At 46.0% G+C, this 20,216-nt stretch overlaps 2 protein-coding genes across 5 annotated transcripts in view; one reads left to right on the top strand and one right to left on the bottom strand.

The window, feature by feature from the left end:
* LOC137538134 (CD59 glycoprotein-like) overlaps positions 1–20,216 on the top strand; it is a 472,510-nt gene that overhangs the window by 13,865 nt on the left and 438,429 nt on the right. The gene's annotated exons all lie outside the window — the stretch shown is intronic.
* The window catches only part of CAPRIN1 (cell cycle associated protein 1), an 86,196-nt gene that overhangs the window by 30,737 nt on the left and 35,243 nt on the right, over positions 1–20,216 (bottom strand). For 3 of the 4 annotated variants that reach the window (XM_068260148.1, XM_068260147.1, XM_068260150.1), the window contains exons 5-13: positions 16,759–16,997; positions 14,454–14,536; positions 12,952–13,089; positions 9,847–9,899; positions 7,265–7,351; positions 5,208–5,375; positions 5,020–5,128; positions 1,266–1,318; positions 167–277 (exon numbers count right to left, since the gene is read on the bottom strand). In XM_068260148.1, coding sequence (XP_068116249.1) covers positions 167–277; positions 1,266–1,318; positions 5,020–5,128; positions 5,208–5,375; positions 7,265–7,351; positions 9,847–9,899; positions 12,952–13,089; positions 14,454–14,536; positions 16,759–16,997 — 1,041 coding nt within the window. The remainder of the gene's footprint in view (positions 1–166; positions 278–1,265; positions 1,319–5,019; positions 5,129–5,207; positions 5,376–7,264; positions 7,352–9,846; positions 9,900–12,951; positions 13,090–14,453; positions 14,537–16,758; positions 16,998–20,216) is intronic. The other variant, XM_068260149.1, reaches the window with a different exon arrangement.

Genomic DNA, 20,216 nt, shown 5'->3' with positions numbered 1-20,216 from the left:
CGGTGACACCCCACAAGACCCGCCATTATAGGGGGAGGGGGGACGGGAAGGGGAGGAGTCCTCCCACAAGAGACAGCAGGGAGATAACCCCCATCACACTTTAGCCGAATCGGATTGTCCAGCCTTGAAATGTGAGCGTTCCAGTGAATCATGCGCGGTTACCCACCTGGATCTGCTCCATGGCGTCTTTCGGTGATCGTTGTTCTGTAGGGTGGGAAGGCTGGTAGAGCTGCGGCGATCCGGCGTAGCCTTCACTAGTGGAAGATACCAGGGGGACCTGTTCATAGACAGAACACACGGAATGAAAAACCATTTTCTGCACCTGAGCAAGTGCGCCGCTTCCGCTCCCGCAGAGTTCTGTGCAGATGCAGTAGTCCTGCGGCTGTGCAGAACGCTCCAGGTGACGTGAGTGCGATCATGAGCATCACGGCCACTCACTCACGGAGAAGGTGCCGACCTGGCAAGTAGGGATGATCACTGATATGCAAATTGTCCCGAGTTGATGCAAATTTGTATGCAGCTTGAAAATGGACCAATCAATGTAAACCTGGGTATAAATTGATTGGTTCATTTTCAAACTGCATACATTTGCATAAAAATTAGCATAATTTCTGAACAATTCGCATCTCATTGATCATCCCTACTGGAGAGGTCTCCATCTGCAATGGAAGGGACCCCAGGGCTGCGGCGAGGGACAGGTAGACTGCCAGGTGCTGGAGGAAGCCCCAGGTAAGTAATTTTTTTTCTTCATTCCTCTGACCTGTCCATTAACCAGCTGCGCACCATGACCGCCGCGCTGGATTGCTCAGGCCCTGGTGGGCCGATTTTCATAATTATTTTTTTTTAAAACACGTAGCTAGCACTTTGCTAGCTGCGTGTTGGGGACGATCGCCGCCGATGCGCAAGCCTGGCCAATCAGGGCCAAGCAGCGCTGAGGGGTGGTTCGGGACTCCCCCTGACATCGCGATTGTCGCCATGGCGACGGAGGAAGCTAAACAGGAAATCCCGTTCTGAACGGGATTTCCTGTTTGCCGATCGGAAGGGGCGGGGGGATGCCGCTGCTCAGCGGCTATCATGTAGCTAGCGCTAGGCTAGCTACCTGATTGTGCTGCACAGCCACCCTGGCACAATCAATAGAAAGCCAGGGTGGTTTTAAGGCTGTAAATCTTTTTCAGCAAAGAAAAAAAATAAAATGCTGAGCTTCAGGCCACTTTAATGCCAGTGAAATACGATCTCCATTACGATGTACAGGACAAGCGACTTACTTGTGTACTGTCGGGGACTTGGCTGGGCTGAGATAGCCGGAGGTCAGAATTAACTGCACAAAAACAGAAAAATAAAAATGGTTACTTTCTAATTAAAGGAGGATTTCAGCAGAGAATAAGAATATTCCATTATTTATTCCATGCAGGAAGTGTACCGTACTATTTAAACAAGTACTAAGCAGACGAAAGAATGGCCATGTAACTGCACCATCTGTTGTAGTAATACAGTGGGATACGAAAGTTTCGGCAGCCTTGTTTATCGTCATGAATTTCCTGTATACACCGTTGGTTATTACGATAACAAATGCCAGTTAGATATATCATATAGGAGACACACACACACAGTGATATTTGAGAAGTGAAATGATGTTTATTGCATTTACAGAAAGTGCGCAATAAAAAGGGAACCGGAAGCGAGTAAACTTATTCAAAATAAACACATGACGTAGCAAATGAATATTACATACTTACCTCACCGTCAGTTCCTCTCAGAATCTCACCATTTTCTTCTTACAGTGATCCCTTCCAGTTCTGACAAGATTTTGCCTGAACTGAAATATGTCAGTTGCTGTCAGTTATATATCAGCAGCTGTCAGTTACAACTGAATGTGCAAGGTAATGTCCATGTTCCCTATGGTTTAAGTGGGTGATATTACAGTTTAACAGTGTGCTGGCCAGGAAGTTGTTAGGGGATAATGGCCATTTTTAAAATGGAGGCCAGAGAATTCCATGATCACAGGGGACAAATGGGACACGGGAGAGGAGAAAAAAAGTTTGAGGAGTAGACTACATAGGAGGAAAGTATAACCTGTGTATGGCTTATTTTGACTTTTTATTTTAAATTCAGGTTCTCTTTAAATAGAATTAGGCAGGTGCATAAATTTGGGCAGGGTTATTTTATTTATTCCAAAACCTAACCTAATTACTGGAACTCGAATTGGCTTGGTAAGCTCAGTGACCCCTGATCTACATACACAGGTGAATCCAATTATGAGAAAGAATATGTAAGGGGAGTCAATTGAAAATTTCCCACCTCTTAAATCTTCTCTGAAGAGTAGCAACATGGGGGTCTCAAAACAACTCTCAAATGAAAATGACCTGAAGACAAAGATTGTTCACCACAATGGTTTTGGGTAAGGATACAGAAAGTTGTCTCAGAGATTTCAGCTGTCTGTTTCCAGAGTTAGGAACATATTGAGGAAATGGAAGACCACAGGCTCAGTTCAAATAAGGCTCGAAGTGGAAGAAAAATAAAAATCTCAGATAAACAGAAGCGACTAATGGTGAGGTCAGAGTCAACCCACAGACCAGCACCAAAGACCTACAACATCATCTTGCTGCATATGGAATCACTGTGTATCGTTCAACCATTCGGCGCACTTTACACAAGGAGATGCTGTATGCGAGAGTGATGAGGAGGAAGCCTTTTCTCTGCCCACAGCACAAACAGAGCCGCTTGAGGTATGCTAAAGCACATTTGGAGAAGCCAGCTTCATTTTGGAATAAGGTGCTGTGGACTGATGAAACTAAAATGGAGTTATTCAGGCATAACAAGGGGTGTTATGCATGGAGGAAAAACACAGCATTCCAAAAAAACACCTGCTACCTACAGTAAAATATGGTGGCGGTTCCATCATGCTGTGGGGCTGTGTGGCCAGTGCAGGGACTGGGAATCTTGTCAAAGTTGAGAGACGCATGAATCCCACTCAGTATCAGCATATTCTGGAGACCAATGTCCAGGAATCAGTGACAAAGCTGAAGCTGCGCTGGGGCTGTATCTTTCGACAAGACAACAACCCTAAACACTGCTCAAAATCCACTAAGGCATTCATGCAGAGGAACAAGTATAACGTTCTGGAATGGCCATCTCCATCCCCGGACCTGAATATAATTGACAATCTGTGGTGTGAGTTAGAGAGAGCTGTCCATGCTCGGGGAAGCCATCAAACCTGAATGAACTAGAGGTTTTATAAAAAGGAATGCTCCAAAATACCTTCAACCAGAATCCAGACTCTCATTGGAACCTACAGGAAGCGTTTAGAGGCTATAATTTCTGCAAAAGGAGGATCTACTTAATATGAATTTATTTTTTGTGGTGCCCAAATTTAATTTTGTTTAAACAATTATTGCACACTTTCTGTAAATCCAATAAACTTCATTTCACTTCTCAAATACCACTGTGTGTCTCCTATATGATATATTTAACTGACATTTTTTATCGTAACAACCAAACTTTCGCATCCCACTGTATATAACAGTACTGTATATAGCCAAAGCCAGAAGTCGGCCAAAGTGTGAACTGGCCAGCCATTTCTAAAAAATTACCAATTTAGTTGTAACATCACCAGCCAAGGTATGATGAAAAAAAAATATAAATAATAATAATAATAATAATAGGAATCACATGTAGTGTTCCAGAGGCCTCATACAGTGAAAAATACAAAATCAATAAAGTGATCGCCAGCAGTGATGGACATGACTAGGAGAACTCATGGAGAAGCATGTGATCAGCTTGGTCAGGTGATGGATATGCAAGTCTCTGATTTGCTAGTCATGATCATGTGCAGAATGTGATCACAGCAAATCACAAACTTGCATATTCATCACGGAGCACAGTGTCCAATCTACCCACCCGCCTGCTGATGAAAACTTTGTTTACTCTCTGCTAATGTAATATAATAATGACATCAATCCTCAACTGCTTGAAACTTCAGCAGTCCATCAAGCATCGGAAGCAGGCTACTAAAACCCTCAGCTAAACTTTTTCATGTAAACAGAAGAGAAAATTAAGTTTTTTATGATTGAGCCACATTGTTGGCATGCATATTTACTGTGCTATTGAGATGCCCTGGGTGATAAAAATGGTGCTTGGTTGACTTTAACCTTGCAAGAAAACCATCCATAGTGAATCGCTGAAGGTCTTCTCTACAGCAACGTTTGTTAAGGGTGGTACACACCAAGCATGCTTCTGAGCACTTTTATAAACGCTAGCGCTTTAAAAAGCACTTAGCTAAAGTATTTGAATGGGATGGAGCACACCAGAGTGATCTGATTTTCTCCCAAATGCAAACATGGGTCGTGCAGCATTTCTGCTGATTTCTGAGGCAATTCTGCCTCCATGTTAAGTATAGAAAAGTGGAAAATCACTAGATCAGAACAATTTTCCAAGTGTTTTTGTTACAGAAGCTGTCCAGTTACAGCTTTACTGCAACAAAAAATAAAAAATGCTACGCTAAAACGGGCCCCCAAAAAGAAAAGAAAAAAAATCGCTAGGCATGTTTGTAAAAGAAAAATCGCTTGGCACATGCCTAGCTCTGAAAATAAACTTCTGAAAGCGCTGAGTGTTTGTGATTACGCTAGCGCTACTGTGCACTGGCCCTAATTTTGATAAAATGTCTCGGAGTCATCTCCACAACCTCCAGCAGTACAGAGCATACAATTGCATAAAATTAGCATACATTTCAGAATCAGAATCATTTCGCCAAGCATGAGGGGACATGCCCGGAATTGTTTTTGGCACAATACAATGGCCCAGGAAGAGTGCATAGAAAGAGGAAGAAGGAAAAGAAAAAAAGAGAGAGTGCATATAAAGAGGTACAACAGATATCAGATTGACACTACATTTGGCATCACTAGGATGCTGTTGACCCTTCCTTACACCAGACCACACCTCGCTAAAAGCGGAGGACTCCATCATACTTATTTGGCTGGTAAAGCCCCAAGAATGGACAGCAGAGGATCGGGTAGAACTTACCAGGTGGACAAACCATCTGTGGCAGTTCCATGCTCTGAGCGGGGTTCATCGGCTGTGCGGACACGATGGCGGGATCGATCGGTTGGTTCTCGAAATCCAGCATAGAGTCCTACAAGAACAGGGTGTGCAGTTACCCTCCAGAAGCCCACCATACAGAACTATATATAGTGAGACAGATAAAGACCTACCGTCATACACACCTGCATGAAATTATAGGGACCTTGCATCTGGGCCATCAGATCCTGAACCCTCTGCCTTCGTACAACGGGGTCAGGCTGAACTTGGGGAATAGCGTTTAACGATAGGGGCTCGGGGACAGTCGGGGACGTTGCTTGCTGTTGGAGTGAATTTACAACCTTTATGAAAAAAGGGGGGGGGGGGGGGACAAAATTAAAAAATAAATAAAAACCACTCTGCATTTTGTTTTTTCTGTTTAACTATTTCCCTACCACAGATCATTTCCCTTTAAAAACCAGAGCAATATTCACATTTCACGCTCCTCCCATTCATCAATAACTTTATCTCCATTTATCACATCAAAATGATCTATACATCATTATTTTAGTACTTTTTACTGAGAATTGCTTTATATGCATTTTAAATAAAATATTTAAGCCAATATAGTTTTAAAATAAAATGTGCAACAACAGATAAAACCCATGTTTTATTTGCCCATTTGTCCTGGTTATTACATTTAAAGAGAACCCGAGGTGGGTTTGAAGAATATTATCTGCATACAGAGGCTGGATCTGCCTATACAGCCCAGCCTCTGTTGCTATCCCAAACCCCCCTAAGGTCCCCCTGCACTCTGCAATCCCTCATAAATCACAGCCACGCTGCTGACAAACAGCTTGTCAGAGCTGGCTGTGTTTATCTCTGTAGTGTCAGTCTGCTGCTCTCCCCGCCTCCTGCAGAACTCCAGTCCCCGCCTGCATCCCTTCCCTCCCTGCTGATTGGAGGGAAGGGACGGGGGCAGGGACCAGAGCTATGCAGGAGGCGGGGGAGCAGCTGAGACTGACACTACAGATGTAAACACAGCCTCACAGCGTGGCTGTGATTTATGAGGGATTGCAGAGTGCAGGGGGACCTTAGGGGGGTTTGGGATAGCAACAGAGGCTGGGCTGTATAGGCAGATCCAGCCTCTGTATGCAGATAACATTCTTTAAACACACCTCGGGTTCTCTTTAAAGGATGTTCCTATCACAATGTATGGCGCCAATATTTTATTTAGAAATAAAGGTGTATGGAGAGGGCAGGCTCTGGATCTCATTGAGTCTTCCCTGTCCTTGTTTGGTCCCCTCAATTCCAGCGCTGTCACCCCCGTTGCTTGTATGATGGAATACGCCTTTGGGAATTCTCAGAAGCTCTTGCGTCCCCAAGTGCTTCAGAAGACAGGTGGGCTCCATGCTGTGCAGTACAGAGCAACCAGTCCAAGGGCTCCCAGGGGGACAGTGGTGGAACGAGGGCACGGAGAGAGGACCAGGGAGGTTCTATAGCATACATGTCAAACTCTGGCCAGCGGAGCCATAAAAAAAAAAAAAAAAAAAAACCACTTTACCCTCAAGTGGTTTCCCCAGTTTGCATTGTTTTGCCCACTGTAGAGCAAAGGCAAGCTAAACTGGGGGTAAAGCCTTAGACGTGGGGGAGGGTAAAGCACTGAACACCAAGGAACTGTTTAGGGGTGGGAAGGGAACCACTAGGCACCAGGGAACTGCATAGGGGAGGGAGGAGGGCCACTAGCCACCAGGGAACTGTTTAGTGAACAAAGTGGGGCCACCAGATATTAGGGAACTGCATATGGGAGAGAAAGGCCACTAGACACTAGGGAACTGAACAGTGGAGGGAGGCCACTAGACACTAGGGAACTGAACACTGAAGGGAGGCCACTAGGGAACTGTATACGGGAGTCAGGCCACTAAACACCAAGGAACTTTATAAGGGAGGGAGGAGGACCACTAGATACCAGGGAACTGCATGGGGGGAGAGGGGACCACTAGACATCAAGGAACTGTATGGGAAGGAAGGGTGGGCCATTAGAAACCAGGGAACTTTATAAGTGAAAGTAGTAAGTGGCCACTAGAAATTGAGGTTGGTCCGCGACTTGTTCAGTTTCATCCCACTTCAAATATGAGTGATTGACACCCCTGCTCTAGAGCATCCAGAGCATTCCCTCTACATAGGCGAGTATGTAACTTTGTCACTTTACATTTTTAATGCTCTAAAAAAAAAAAAATCTGAAGCTTACTTCAACGGTTTCTACAGTCCATTCTTCTACTTGTTCCTTCTCACCGCTGCTGAACTGGCTCTCTGACATAAACTGCCTGTTGACAAACTGAAGGAGGGGAAAAGTTATCCACTATGCTCCCAGGATCAGATTTAAATCACGGCACTATCTGCATGGGGTTTGTCCGGCCTCCTCCAAGACTCAATTTTTCTTCCACATACCAAAAAAACAAAACAAAAAAACAAACCAAAACAGAGGGGAGTAAATGGTCCTCCCCAAAATTGACCTAAGACCATGGTTATGATTTGGGGCTTATTTCCACTAGCCAAATTTTTATCCGTTTTTAGAGATTTAGGGACCGATCCACTTTTTCTCCTATTTTCACATCTTCTCAATAAAATGCCTTTTAAGGCACCACCAAGCAAGTAAATACTCAGTGATTTTAACCACTTAAGCTCTCAGTGGTTTTTACTTTATGCATCCGAGCAATGTTCACCTCCCATTCATTAGCCTATAACTTTATCACTACTTATCACAATTAACTGATCTATATCTTGTTTTTTCCGCCACCAATTAGGCTTTCTTTAGGTGGTACATTTTGCTAAGAGCCACTTTACTGTAAATGCATTTTAAACAGGAAGAATAAGAAAAAAAAAACTGAAAAAATTATTTCTCAGTTTTCGGCCATTATAGTTTTAAAATAATACATGCCTCCATAATTAAAAACCCACGTATTGTATTTGCCCATTTGTCTCGGGTATTTCACAGTTTAAATTATGTCCCTATCACAATGTATGGCGCCAATATTTTATTTGGAAATAAAGGTGCATTTTTTCCGTTTTGCATCCATCACTATTTACAAGCTTAAATTTGCTCAGCCAGTTGTGTCAGGTGTTCACTTGGTGTTTAATGCACACATTTAATTCTCTGTGCAGTGATTTGTGAATTTCTTTCCCTTGGAGGCGGGTGGCGGATGGCTCATTCCAGGTAGTGTGAGTCCTGGAGTGGGCTGTCAGTGCCTGTCCTCCACCCCCCTTGGAGTGCAGTGTGTGAGCCAGCCCTGAGCTCCAAAGCTCGGTGCGACCCATGCTTCATTCCTTTCCTTTTCAAATGTGTTGCACCCAAGCTATGCTCAGCAGCAGAACGCAATGGACGTCAAGGTAAGTGCCTGTTTTTAAATATTGGGAGGTGAAAGGTGCGGATGGCTCTCCCCGGCGCTGGCCACGCTTGGGGGGCCGCCTGCGCCACCCAGCCTCCCCCCTCCGGGGTGCTGCTGTGGTTCCCAGGCAGTGAGAGCGCCTGGGACCCCGCGGTCCCCCGGTTGTATGGGGGCATTGGGAAGCCTCCCCGAGGCGCTCCTGGATAGTGCTGTATAGCATGAACTAATTCCCGCAGGGCAAACCGCTTTGCGGCATTGGTTCAATGGACCCTGCATTAGTTGGCATGCGAAAGCAAATGCATATTTGCATGAGCATTGCCTCATGAATAGCCAATCAGGCCAAATTTGCTCAGCCAGTTGTGTCAGGTGTTCACTTGGTGTTTAATGCACACATTTAAATTCTCTGTGCAGACATTTTATTTGCTCATTTGTCCCGGTTATTACAATGTTTAATTTGCGTCCCTAGTACAATGTATGGCAATAATATTTTATTTGGAAATAAAGGTGTCTATTTTTCCGTTTAGTGTTTTTTATATTATAAGAATTCCAAGACTAATTACAAAATCCACAGTAATGACATGCATATTAAAAAATTCCCTAAGGTAACTATTTATATATATATCATTTTAAATGGTGTCATTTTTTTGTATTTTTAAAAGCGTTTTGTTTTGATATCTATGGTGTAGGGGAGGTAGGAGTTAAATATAATAAAAAACTATTTAATTCTACTATGGATTAGTGTTTAGAGTGTATTTGGATGTATTTTTACTTTTTGGCGCTAGACTGTGTTCCGTGTTGAGTAAATCTAACACGGAACCAATGTTTACATACTGTTTCTGTTGGATTTTTTTCTGATCAACGCTGCTGGAAGCTCCGAGTCATTGGAGACTCAGTGATCGGGGATGGAAACAGCTGTTATCCATTCCCCGATGACGGAGGGACAGGATTGCAGCGGCGTCAGTAAACAAACAGTACGCTTATCTACTCCCCTGCAGGGGCGTAGATAAGCGTAGCAGAGATCCTGAAGAGGTTAAATAAAAAACTAATTAAAAGGAAAAAAAAAGCAGACATGAATGTGACTTTACACGCATGCGCAAATTCTAGAGAAGGAAACCTAAAGTACATCTGAAGCGAGAAATATAGAAAGGCAGCCATATTGATTTCCTTTTAAACAATACTAGTTGCCTGGCAGCCCTGCCGATCTGACTGCAGTAGTGTCTGAATCACACCAGGAACAAGCATGCAGCTAATCCAGTCACACTTCAGTCAGGGCACCTGATGTACATGCTTGCTCAGGGGCTATGGCTAAAAGTATTACAGGCAGAAGATCAGCATGGCTGCCAGGCAATGTGCATTGTTTAAAAGCAAATAAAATGTGTGCTGAGCACACCAACTGCAGGGAGTCTACAATCTGCACCTGCCGGAGACTCCCTGATGGCCTTACCTCAGTGGATTCCACTTCACTGGGCTCAGTATATTCTTCCACAGGTTCAGCTTCTGCAAAGAAAGAAACATACATAAAAAGCTGCAATTTACACCAATACACAAACAGTCTGGGCGATAAAAAAAAAAGCCCCCACCTCTAAGGGCTCGTTCTCACTATATGCGCTGCCGTGCGCATTTCAGCAGCGCGAAGCGTGTGCGACATGCAAGAATGGTAGAGGTGCATAGACAGCACTTCTGCCATTCAGCTGACGTGTGCCCATATGCTCTGCGCAGCAGTGAATGGGATCAGCAGCGCATAGCGGGCGCAGATGACATGCAATCGTACGCGTTGCTTTCTGATCACACACCCATTCTGCGCTATCGGATATGAACGAGCCCTTAAGCCATCTTCACACTTTTCTGCTCAGTTGCCTTATGCTGAACTCCCACTGGACAGATGGAATATTGACCCTGTAAATTCCTTTTTTCAGTTTCAAACAGATCTGTTTGTTACGTTGGGCAACAGCTATTCATGTGCATTTTCCCCATTTCGCCACCCGCCTGGTATATCTGCCACTGTCACACTTGCGTTCCTCTGCCGATGCTGGTACCGCCGCTCGGAGCCACTACACAGGAGAAGCGCAGGTATACAGATTGGCGCCACAGCAGAAGCATTGATGCTCCCTATTAGATTGTAACTGACCAATGGGAATCCTCAAACCAGAAAGCATTCTCCTTGGTCTGTTGCCTGATGCTTCTGCTGGGGCTCGGTCGTGTATATCTGCACTTCTGTGCAGTGGATCCAAGAGGCGGCAAAAAGACCCAAATGCGACGGCAGCAGAGAAATATAATTTAAAAAAAAAAAAAAAAAAAAAAAAAAAATGAATATGGCGAAATGTACGGACAGTGTCGTTCTCATAGGCCATCATTTATTCCGCCAGCATCCGCTTTGCCGGCCGATCCGCAGAACCCGGGCAGGACCCAGACTTGCGCTCCGTTCGGGCTAATGTGAAAGGATCCTAATACACAAAAGCAGGACACGGGCAACAACCAATGCAAAACAATCATTTATCGTAATGTCAGTCCAGCAGACTCCAGCTCAACCATGTGCTTGTGTCGCTGTGTCTTTAACGTTGGTGCGGAGGCACGAGGTGAGGGCAGTTTCACATCTCTACCGACATTGCCGGTTATCCTAATGCCCCACCACCCAGCTCCGCACCAACGTTTAAGGTACTGTGGGAGACATTTATCAAGTGTCCGACAAAATCTTGGTAGGTTTTTAGAAATCAGTGCAGAATTGTTTCAGACATTTTATGAAATAACTAGAGATAGTGCAGTTTCCTTCTAAAACTGTTGTAAAATAGGAAGAGGAAGGTCTCTCAGGGAGTGCAGTGTGTGAGGGGAATTGCTGTTGCCAAGGTAACCAATGCATCTGCTGTGTAGCATCACAGCCCAGTACAGAACAGCTTCACCGGATTCAGCAGTGGGGAGGAGCATTTCACAAATAATGCCTAACCTGCACTGCACAAGCACTTCTTAATCTGTGACAGATTAGGAATGGATTTGCACTTTTCTTAACTGTGGTGCAGTTCTAGAAATGCACGCTAAAATGCCGCTATTAAGCAAGATTTAAGAATATTCTTATCATGCAGAACAGTCCCTCTGCTGGTTAGAACAGTTCAAGAAGAAAAAACTGCCAGTAATGCTTTGATAAATCTGGCACAGTGACGCAAGCACATATCGCTGTTGGTAACTGTCTGGTTAAGGTGGATTTTGCTGGACTGACACTGCAATAAATGATGGTTTTGCATTGGATGCCCATGCCCTGCATGTTCTGCCTGCCTTCTACCCACATGGCTGGAGCACTCAAATGAGCCATTTCAGCAAAGAAAGTGGAGACAGCGCCTATACATGGCGAGATCGCTTCCAACCTTTAACCACTTCACCTCAAAAGGTTTTTCCCCTTAAAAAAAAACCAAAGCAATTTTCATCTGTCAACGCTCCTTCCATTCATTCACCTATAACTATTACTACATATCATAACGAAACCATCTATATCTTGTTTTTTTTCGCCACCAATTAGGCTTTCTTTGGGGGTCCTTTTTGCTAAGAATTATTTTATTCTAAAACTGTTCTATAAAGAAAAAAAAATGAAAAAAATTCACTATTTCTCAGTTTACGGCCATTATAGTTTTAAAATAATACATGCTACTGGAATTAAAACTGACATTTTATTTGCCCCGGTTATTGCAACGTTTAAAATTTTTCCCTAGTACAATGCATGGCGCCAATATTTCACTTGGAAATACAGGTGCATTTTTTCAGTTTTGAATCCATCTCTGATTACAAGCCCGTAATTTATAAAGTTATAGTAATATACCCTATTGAAGTACATATTAAAGTTCAGTCCCTAAGGCAACTATGTATGTATGTATGTATATATATTTTTTTATTTATTTTTATATATATTTATTTATTTTTATATATATATATATTTTTTTTTTTTTTTAAATGTTTGCCAGCTATGGGGGAGTGTGGGACGTCAGGGGTTAATTTAAAAAAGGACCAACAAGGTAACTAGGGATTATTTACTGGAAAAAAAAAGGGGGGATATAATTGTACAATTTGGCCACGAGATGTCCTCAGTGGCGCGGCGGGGAGGGACGTAGTAGCTACTCCCCTGCACAGAGCTGTGGCATTTTGCAGGGATGTAGTTACTCATCCCGGGGGAGGGGAAGTGGTTAAACATAATGAGTGTCACACTGACCACACTATGGACCATATGCAATTTAATTTTTCACCTGCATTTTCTCCAAGGTGATATTTTTACAACTTAAAATAAAATACCTTTTAAGCCACCAGCAAGCAAACAAATACTCAAAATATTTTTACAGTAATGTTTTACCTACTTTTTGGTACTTTTTTACATTGCAAAGTGGTAAAAAGTTATTTTAAATTGAAGATTAAAAATTATCTCCTAGAAAAATAGTGAATTGCATATGGGCCTAGATCTATTGAACTGCATGGCTTACTGCAGTGTGATCCCAGCCTAACAGTGGCACAGCCGTGTACAGAGGGGCCTAGAAGAGTCAGTATGCGGTCACACAGGCCACCGAGACCTTACCGAGCTCAGGTGCTTGTTCTTCTACAGGCGGAGCTGCAAGGGGCTCCTCCTCCTCGCACAGTCCGTTCTGGTGATTCCGGGCGTTGTCGAAATACCCCGACTGGAGGACGCGATCCAGTACATCCCGCAGGGCTTTATCTGCAACAACAAAACCACAATGTGTCCCATTACACGGCACACTTTTCTTGCCTGGCGCACGGGGCTGCGGTTTCACACTACTCCTCTAAGGTGCCCATCAAAGCTACAATGTTTCCATCAGATTCGATCTTCTGATGCGATTTGAATGATCGCAACTTATCAGGAGGCAATTATCAACTGTTCTCATTAACAGAACGATTTACGGAGGCTTTAACTAAATTCTGATGCCATCATTAATTTCAACTTTCCGAGTATTTTTTCCTTTTCCAATCGACCAAAGAATCGTTTCACATCGATTTGCGCCACACAGTGCAGTTTTCTATACAATTTGATCAAACAAATTGCATAGAAATCTGGAGTAAAAATGTGGATGAGGTGCCCTGCAAAGTAACAGCTTTGTCTAAAGGTGCGTTCACACCTTTGGTAGATGTTACCTGTCCAGGATCGGTGACCTGATCCCCTTGCGCACCATCGGCAAGGGGGAAGAGAAGTGGTGCAGGCATGATGTCACGCTGGGCAAACAATTGGACAGGCATTGCTAGGGTGGAGTAGAACCATCCGGCATACAGTTCGTGGGTTTGGGGGGGGGGGGGGGTTCGCTGGCTGCAACACACACATTCAATTGTCGGCTATGTGTATTATAGGCTGGGGGTCAGGGGGAGCCATTTCACGTGGCAGATATATTATTGGCTTTGCCTGGGGATTGGTGGAGGTGGAAGGGGGGGGCGGGGTACATACCAGATAATATACTGTGTACCTGCAGAGTGGGAGGGGGAAATTAGACATACCACAGGCCAGAGTCACTACTGCTCACTACAAGCTCACAAATACAGCCAGGGCACTATCTGCAAGGAGTTTGTATATTCACGGTTTCCTCCCACACCCCAAAAACAAAGAAACGTTAATTGGCTTCCCCCCAAACTGGCCCTAGACTACGATACATACACCACACATAGACATAGGACTATGGTAGGGACTAGATTGTGAGCAACTCTGAGGGACAGCTAAGCGGCAAGACCATATACTCTGTACAGCGCTGCGGAAGGCGTCAGTGCTAAATAAATACTAAAAATAAAATAAAGGCATTTTCTGGGAACTGGTTCTCTGCCATTACACAGTTGTATTTCCTCATCGGATTTCTAGAAAGTGGGCACAGCGTGTGCATCAGCAACAATAGTGCTGAGGGAGCAGAGGCTGGCAGGAGGCCCGGGTGACTGCTGACTAAGGAAGACCCAGAAAAGACTACAGGGCAGCTGCCAGATCCCTCCATTCTATGCATAGCGCTGATCAAGCTGCAGCCAGACCAGCGGAGGAGACGGGTGTGTTTCAGGGGGAAGGTGACAGAGCTCGCACAATGAGCTTACATGTGGTTCCGCATACAGCCTTGTCCTTTCCTTCCAAGACGTCCAGGAGGTGGATGGAGGCCTGTTCATACTGTTCACATAACCTGAAAAGGAGAAAACCCGTGTTAGATTTAGCCCTTCAAACATAAATGAAAAAATTTTAAAGAGACGCTGTAACAAGAAAAACGTCCCCTGGGGGGTACTACCCTCGGGAGTGGGAAGCCTCCGGATCCTAATGAGGCTTCCCCCGTCCTCCTCTGTCCCACGGGGGACTCGCTGCAGCCCTTCAAAGCCGGCGTGACAAATCCGACAGCCTGTTCAATATTTACCTTCCCTGGCTCCAGCGGGGGCGCGGTTTCGGCTCTTCTGACGGAGATAGGCGGAAATAGCCGATCTCTGTCGGGTCCGCTCTCCTGCGCAGGAACAGGAAACCTGCACATGCGCAGTAGAGCGGACCCGACGGAGATCGGCTATTTCCGCCTATCTCTGTGGGAAGAGCGGATACTGAGCCTGTGCTGGAGCCAAAAGGTAAATATGTAAGTCGCCGCCGCTCCAGGAAGATTTTCGCCGCCACCGTGGGATTGAGGACGGCGGGGGAAGCCTCAATAGGATCCGGAGGCTTCCCCCACCCGAGGTGAGTACCCCCAGGGGAGGTTTTTTCGTTACAGGTTCTCTTTAAATTTACAATTTCCTCCAGGCACAAATCCTGTCCTAAATCTATATAGCATTGAGCGGCAAAGCTTGTTCCTTTCCATGTAAGAATCTCTGATCGGCAGATGCAAATTGCTGCCCCACAGACCTTCACTGTCTTAGGTTGCAACTTTCTAAAGTCACCCATACACCAGTCGATCTTCCACCAGATCAACCCTCAGATCAGATTCAATCAGGGAGGGGAACTATTGCATGCCCACCACTGCAGACAGATTTGCAACCATCCTAGTGCCACCCCCTGCCAGGCCACACCTCCCTATGTAACATGTCTGTCACTACTATAGGCTGTAACTTCCTATGAGATTCAGTCTGTACAGAGGAGGTGATGACATCCAGGCAGCATGAGTAGCCCCTCCCACAGTGTGAAACTGACCAATGTTCTCCATTGCTATTGGTCTTGTGATCACATTTTCCAAACCAGCTTCTTCGGCTCTAAAAATCCTCATCGCACAAAACCAGTAACAGCTGGGGATGGTCCTGGAGATGCTGGTCACTGTTATACAAATTTCCAAACTCTTAACCCTAACCAGCAAAGCTCTCCACAAGCTCTCTCCCCTGTACATGTCCTCAGTACATTCCAGATACCAACCCAATCGCAATCTCACATCTGCACATGAGCTTTTTCTGTGCTTCACCCCTCCTCCGGAATCCCCTTCTAAAACACAAGACACTCCCCAACGTTTGGAATCTTTAATGCTCCCTCAAAACTCACTTTTCCCAAAAACCATGCACTCTACCTCAGGTCATTTTCCTTCCACCTCCGGCCAAGTTGTGCTCCTCGCTAAATAGAACCTAAAAACACACACTGCCTGTAGCTATACATATTGTACACTACCCCCGCCTCTAGTTTGCTCCCTTTTCCTTTACACTGTAGGCTCACAAGGGCAGGGCTCTCACCCTTTTGTGTCTTGGAATTTATTTTTATCATGTTACATTTGTCACTGTAATTACCAATTGTGTGTTCTGTACTAGCGTCTATATTCAGTGTACACAATCATTTGCCTTAGGTACCCCGTTTTGTTTCTTACTTTGTGCAGCACCACAGAATGTGTTGGCGCTTTAGAATGACACAAATGTATGTAGTCTAGAAATTGAGTAAATCAAGTACAGCCAGGTAATGAGCATAGCTGAACAGGAAATAAATAATGTCCAACCCCTCGTTTTAGTGTCTCTTTCTGATGCGCCCTTATTGGTGCATAGTGAGCACCTGAACTGGGCGTGCTCATTGTAAACAAGTGCTTGCTATTTTCGGGTATGCGCATGCCTAGTTGACAGAAGCCCATGCATGGACCCAAGAGACAGGGGTGCAGTTGGAGGATCCAAACGTGCAAAATGAGGGGACCCAGGTGGAAAATGGGCACCTCCCCAGAGCTGTCCGTCGGCTAGAGTACAAACCAACTTTGCTCATCAGTGAGCTTACCTACATCCCCGACAAGACAGAAGCCGTCACTTGCATGCCTGAAAATTAACGCTTTGTGGCAGCAAAATAAAAAAGAGCCTGGTTATTAATATGTTTTGCTAGAGAACAAACCAGTATACCTGTATGTGGTTTACAGGAATTTAGTTCAGGTGCGCTTTAAAGCAAGGAAAAATAAAAAAGAAATGCATGATATACCTTAAATTTGGATCCCGTTCTGGCTCCACCAATTTATAGTATTCATCCAGTACAGAAAGTTCTTCATCAGACAGTATCGGAACTCCATTTAAGCCTTGTTTCATGTCCGCCCGCACCTCGTCGTCGCCCAGCTTGTCTAGGACAAACCGCAACTCTAAAGCAGTCTTTAAGCGTCTCTGCTCCGCCTCTTCCCGCATGAGTTGTTCGCGACGAGCCGCCTTCCTGATGGTCTTCTGGATCTGAAAAATGACACATTTATGCCGAGCGCTTGCAGGTCACGTATGCACGACAGACAAGATGCAGACGCAACAACAAAGGAAAGTATAAAGGGGGTCTTCAACTGAACCCAAGGTGAAAATACACTGATGAGATAAACGGGTGCATTTATCCGCCTACTCCTACAAATTACTTTCTTTATATACATCCCATGGTTTTAATTTTATATTTAAACATTTGCAAAGTAGATTGAATAGTTTATGGTTTCTGCTCAGTGGCAGCCTATTAAAGAGGATCTGTAACATCAAAAGATCCCCTGAGGGGTACTCACCTCGGGTGGGGGAAGCCTCCGGATCCTAATGAGGCTTCCCACACCGTCCTCTGTCCCACGGGGGTCTCGCTGCAGCCCTCCGTACAAGATGACGTCATTATTTACCTTCCAGGCTCCTGCGCAGGCGCTCTGACAGCTGTCGGCTCCGAACTACACGGAAATACCCGATCGCCGTCGGGTCTGCTCTACTGCGCAGGCGCAAATTTCCAGTGCCTGCGCAGTAGAACGGACCCGACTGAGATCGGGTATTTCCGTGTAGTTCGGAGAGGAAAGCAGCCACAGCGCCCCCGCTGGAGCCAGCAAAGGTAAATATTGATTTTACAGTCGGGCCTGTCGCCGGCTGTTCGGAGGGCTGCAGCAAGACCCCCGTGGGACAGAGGACGGCGTGGGAAGCCTCATTAGGATCCGGAGGCTTCCCCCACCCGAGGTGAGTACCCCCCAGGGGATCTTTTTGAGGTTACAGAGTCTCTCCTATTAAGTGTCCCAGAGTTAAAATACATGAACTAATAACTGTTTTCTCTCTCTCCTATGCCCTCAGAAGTTGTAGTCTGCCAGGAAAACTTTTATGGCTGCAATTCGCTTACAAGTGATCTTTAGTATATTCCAGACAAGACAGAAGCGGTCACTTCCATGCCTAAAAATTAACTCTTTCAGGCAGCAAAATAAAGCAAGTAACACAGCCTGGATATTAATATGTTTTGCACTATACATACACATTTATCTTGCCACGTCGCCTTGGGTACATTTTAACCACTTGAGGACCGCGGTTTTAAACCCCCTAGTGAAAATGCCATGGTTTACTAAATGGACCACTGCAGCTTTAAGGCCTCGCTGCAGGGCTGCACAACTCAGCACACGAGTGATCCCACCCCCCTTTTCTCCCCACCAACAGCGCTCTCTGTTGGTGGGGATCTGATTGCTGACCCAAATTTTTTTTTTTTTTTATTTTAGAATTAAATTTGCCTATTTTTTTTAATTTATTTTCCCTCTCACCCTCCCTCGCCATGTCAGCCCCATGTCACACAGCTGTCCCCTGGACAGCACTGCCTTAGGCCTCATTCACACTTTGTCCGCTTCTTTTTCAGCACATAATGTTAACAGATACATGTTGCTGAAAAAAGTGCACAGAAGCGCATTGGTGTGAATGAGCCCTTAGATCGCAGCGCTGTACATAGTTCTTACACGGCGGAGCTCCGGCATCAAAGCGGAGAGGCTTTCATGGCAATTGGCATGGAGTGGTCCTGGGGCTGCCGCGTTCACGCCAATCGGCATGGACTGGTCCTGGGGCTGCCGCCGCATTCACGGCAATCGGCATGGACTGGTCCTGGGGCTGCCGCCGCATTCATGCCAATCGGCATGGAGCGGTCGGCAGGTAGTTGAAGTGTGCTTGAGACAAAAAACAAAACAAAACCAAAACATTTATACCAGCCCCATTCAGGCCGTTAGGTCCCTCACCATCCTCCCAGGATGCTCAGATCTTCTGCTAGCTGTCCGAATCAATCCTTCAGTAGCCGCCAGTCCGCCACATACTGTGCATGCAGGGCCCAGCCTACACGTTGCGCACCCCCCATTACATTCCGATTGCCAGGGGTGTTGTGCGCTGCGACGGGCAGCGATTGGAAGATATCTCTGGATGGCCAGCGGAGGATCGAGGCAGCCGGGAGGACAGTGAGGGAGTCAATGGCCTAAAGGGGCTGGAAGAAGCCCCAGGTATGTATAAATGCTTTTTTCCCACCTTTATCACGTGTTTCCATTAAAGCGGAATGAAACACAGCATTTGCTCTAAAAGATTATTTACAGCATATTATATACAACAAGCATTTTTTTTTTTTTACTAGAACTGCATTCAAAGGGTTAACACAGGCTTTAGAACAGGGCTGCCCAATAGGTCGATCGCAACCGCCTTCTTGGTAGATCGCGGCCTGTCGGCCGCGTCTCGTAAAATTTGTTGCGGCCAGAAGCTCGTGTTTAGCTGCTGGCCAATAAGGATGCATCTGAGGAGAGAGGGAGGAGAGAGGCGGCGCGGCCGCTACATCATGGCTGGGGGCGGCGACGGGCAGCCTGCAACGTGCGTGCTTGTAACGTACCCGGCGCCGCCCCCAGCCATGACGTAGCGGCCGCACCGCCTCTCTCTTCGCCGCCGCTTCTCCCCTGCATCCCATTGGCCTGCCAGAGTCTCTCCTCGCCGCCTCTTCTCCTCTGACTGCCTTGGTACATATACCTGGCTAGCCTACACTGGGGGCCCATACACCCGGCTAACTACAGTGAGGGCCCATATACCCGGCTAACTACACTGAGGGCCCATACACCCGGCTAACTACACTGAGGGCCCATACACCCGGCTAACTACACTGAGGGCCCATACACCCGGCTAACTACACTGAGGGCCCATACACCCGGCTAACTACACTGAGGGCCCATACACCCGGCTAACTACACTGAGGGCCCATACACCCGGCTAACTACACTGAGGGCCCATACACCCGGCTAACTACACTGAGGGCCCATACACCCGGCTAACTACACTGAGGGCCCATACACCCGGCTAACTACACTGAGGGCCCATACACCCGGCTAACTACACTGAGGGCCCATACACCCGGCTAACTACACTGAGGGCCCATACACCCGGCTAACTACACTGAGGGCCCATACACCCGGCTAACTACACTGAGGGCCCATACACCCGGCTAACTACACTGAGGGCCCATACACCCGGCTAACTACACTGAGGGCCCATACACCCGGCTAACTACACTGAGGGCCCATACACCCGGCTAACTACACTGAGGGCCCATACACCCGGCTAACTACACTGAGGGCCCATACACCCGGCTAACTACACTGAGGGCCCATACACCCGGCTAACTACACTGAGGGCCCATACACCCGGCTAACTACACTGAGGGCC

This window comes from Hyperolius riggenbachi, chromosome 11 (genome assembly GCF_040937935.1).
Source record: "Hyperolius riggenbachi isolate aHypRig1 chromosome 11, aHypRig1.pri, whole genome shotgun sequence".
Classification (NCBI taxonomy): Eukaryota; Metazoa; Chordata; class Amphibia; order Anura; family Hyperoliidae; genus Hyperolius; species Hyperolius riggenbachi.
The sequence above is the reverse complement of the archived record's forward strand: the minus strand, read 5'-3'. Positions and strand labels throughout refer to the sequence as shown.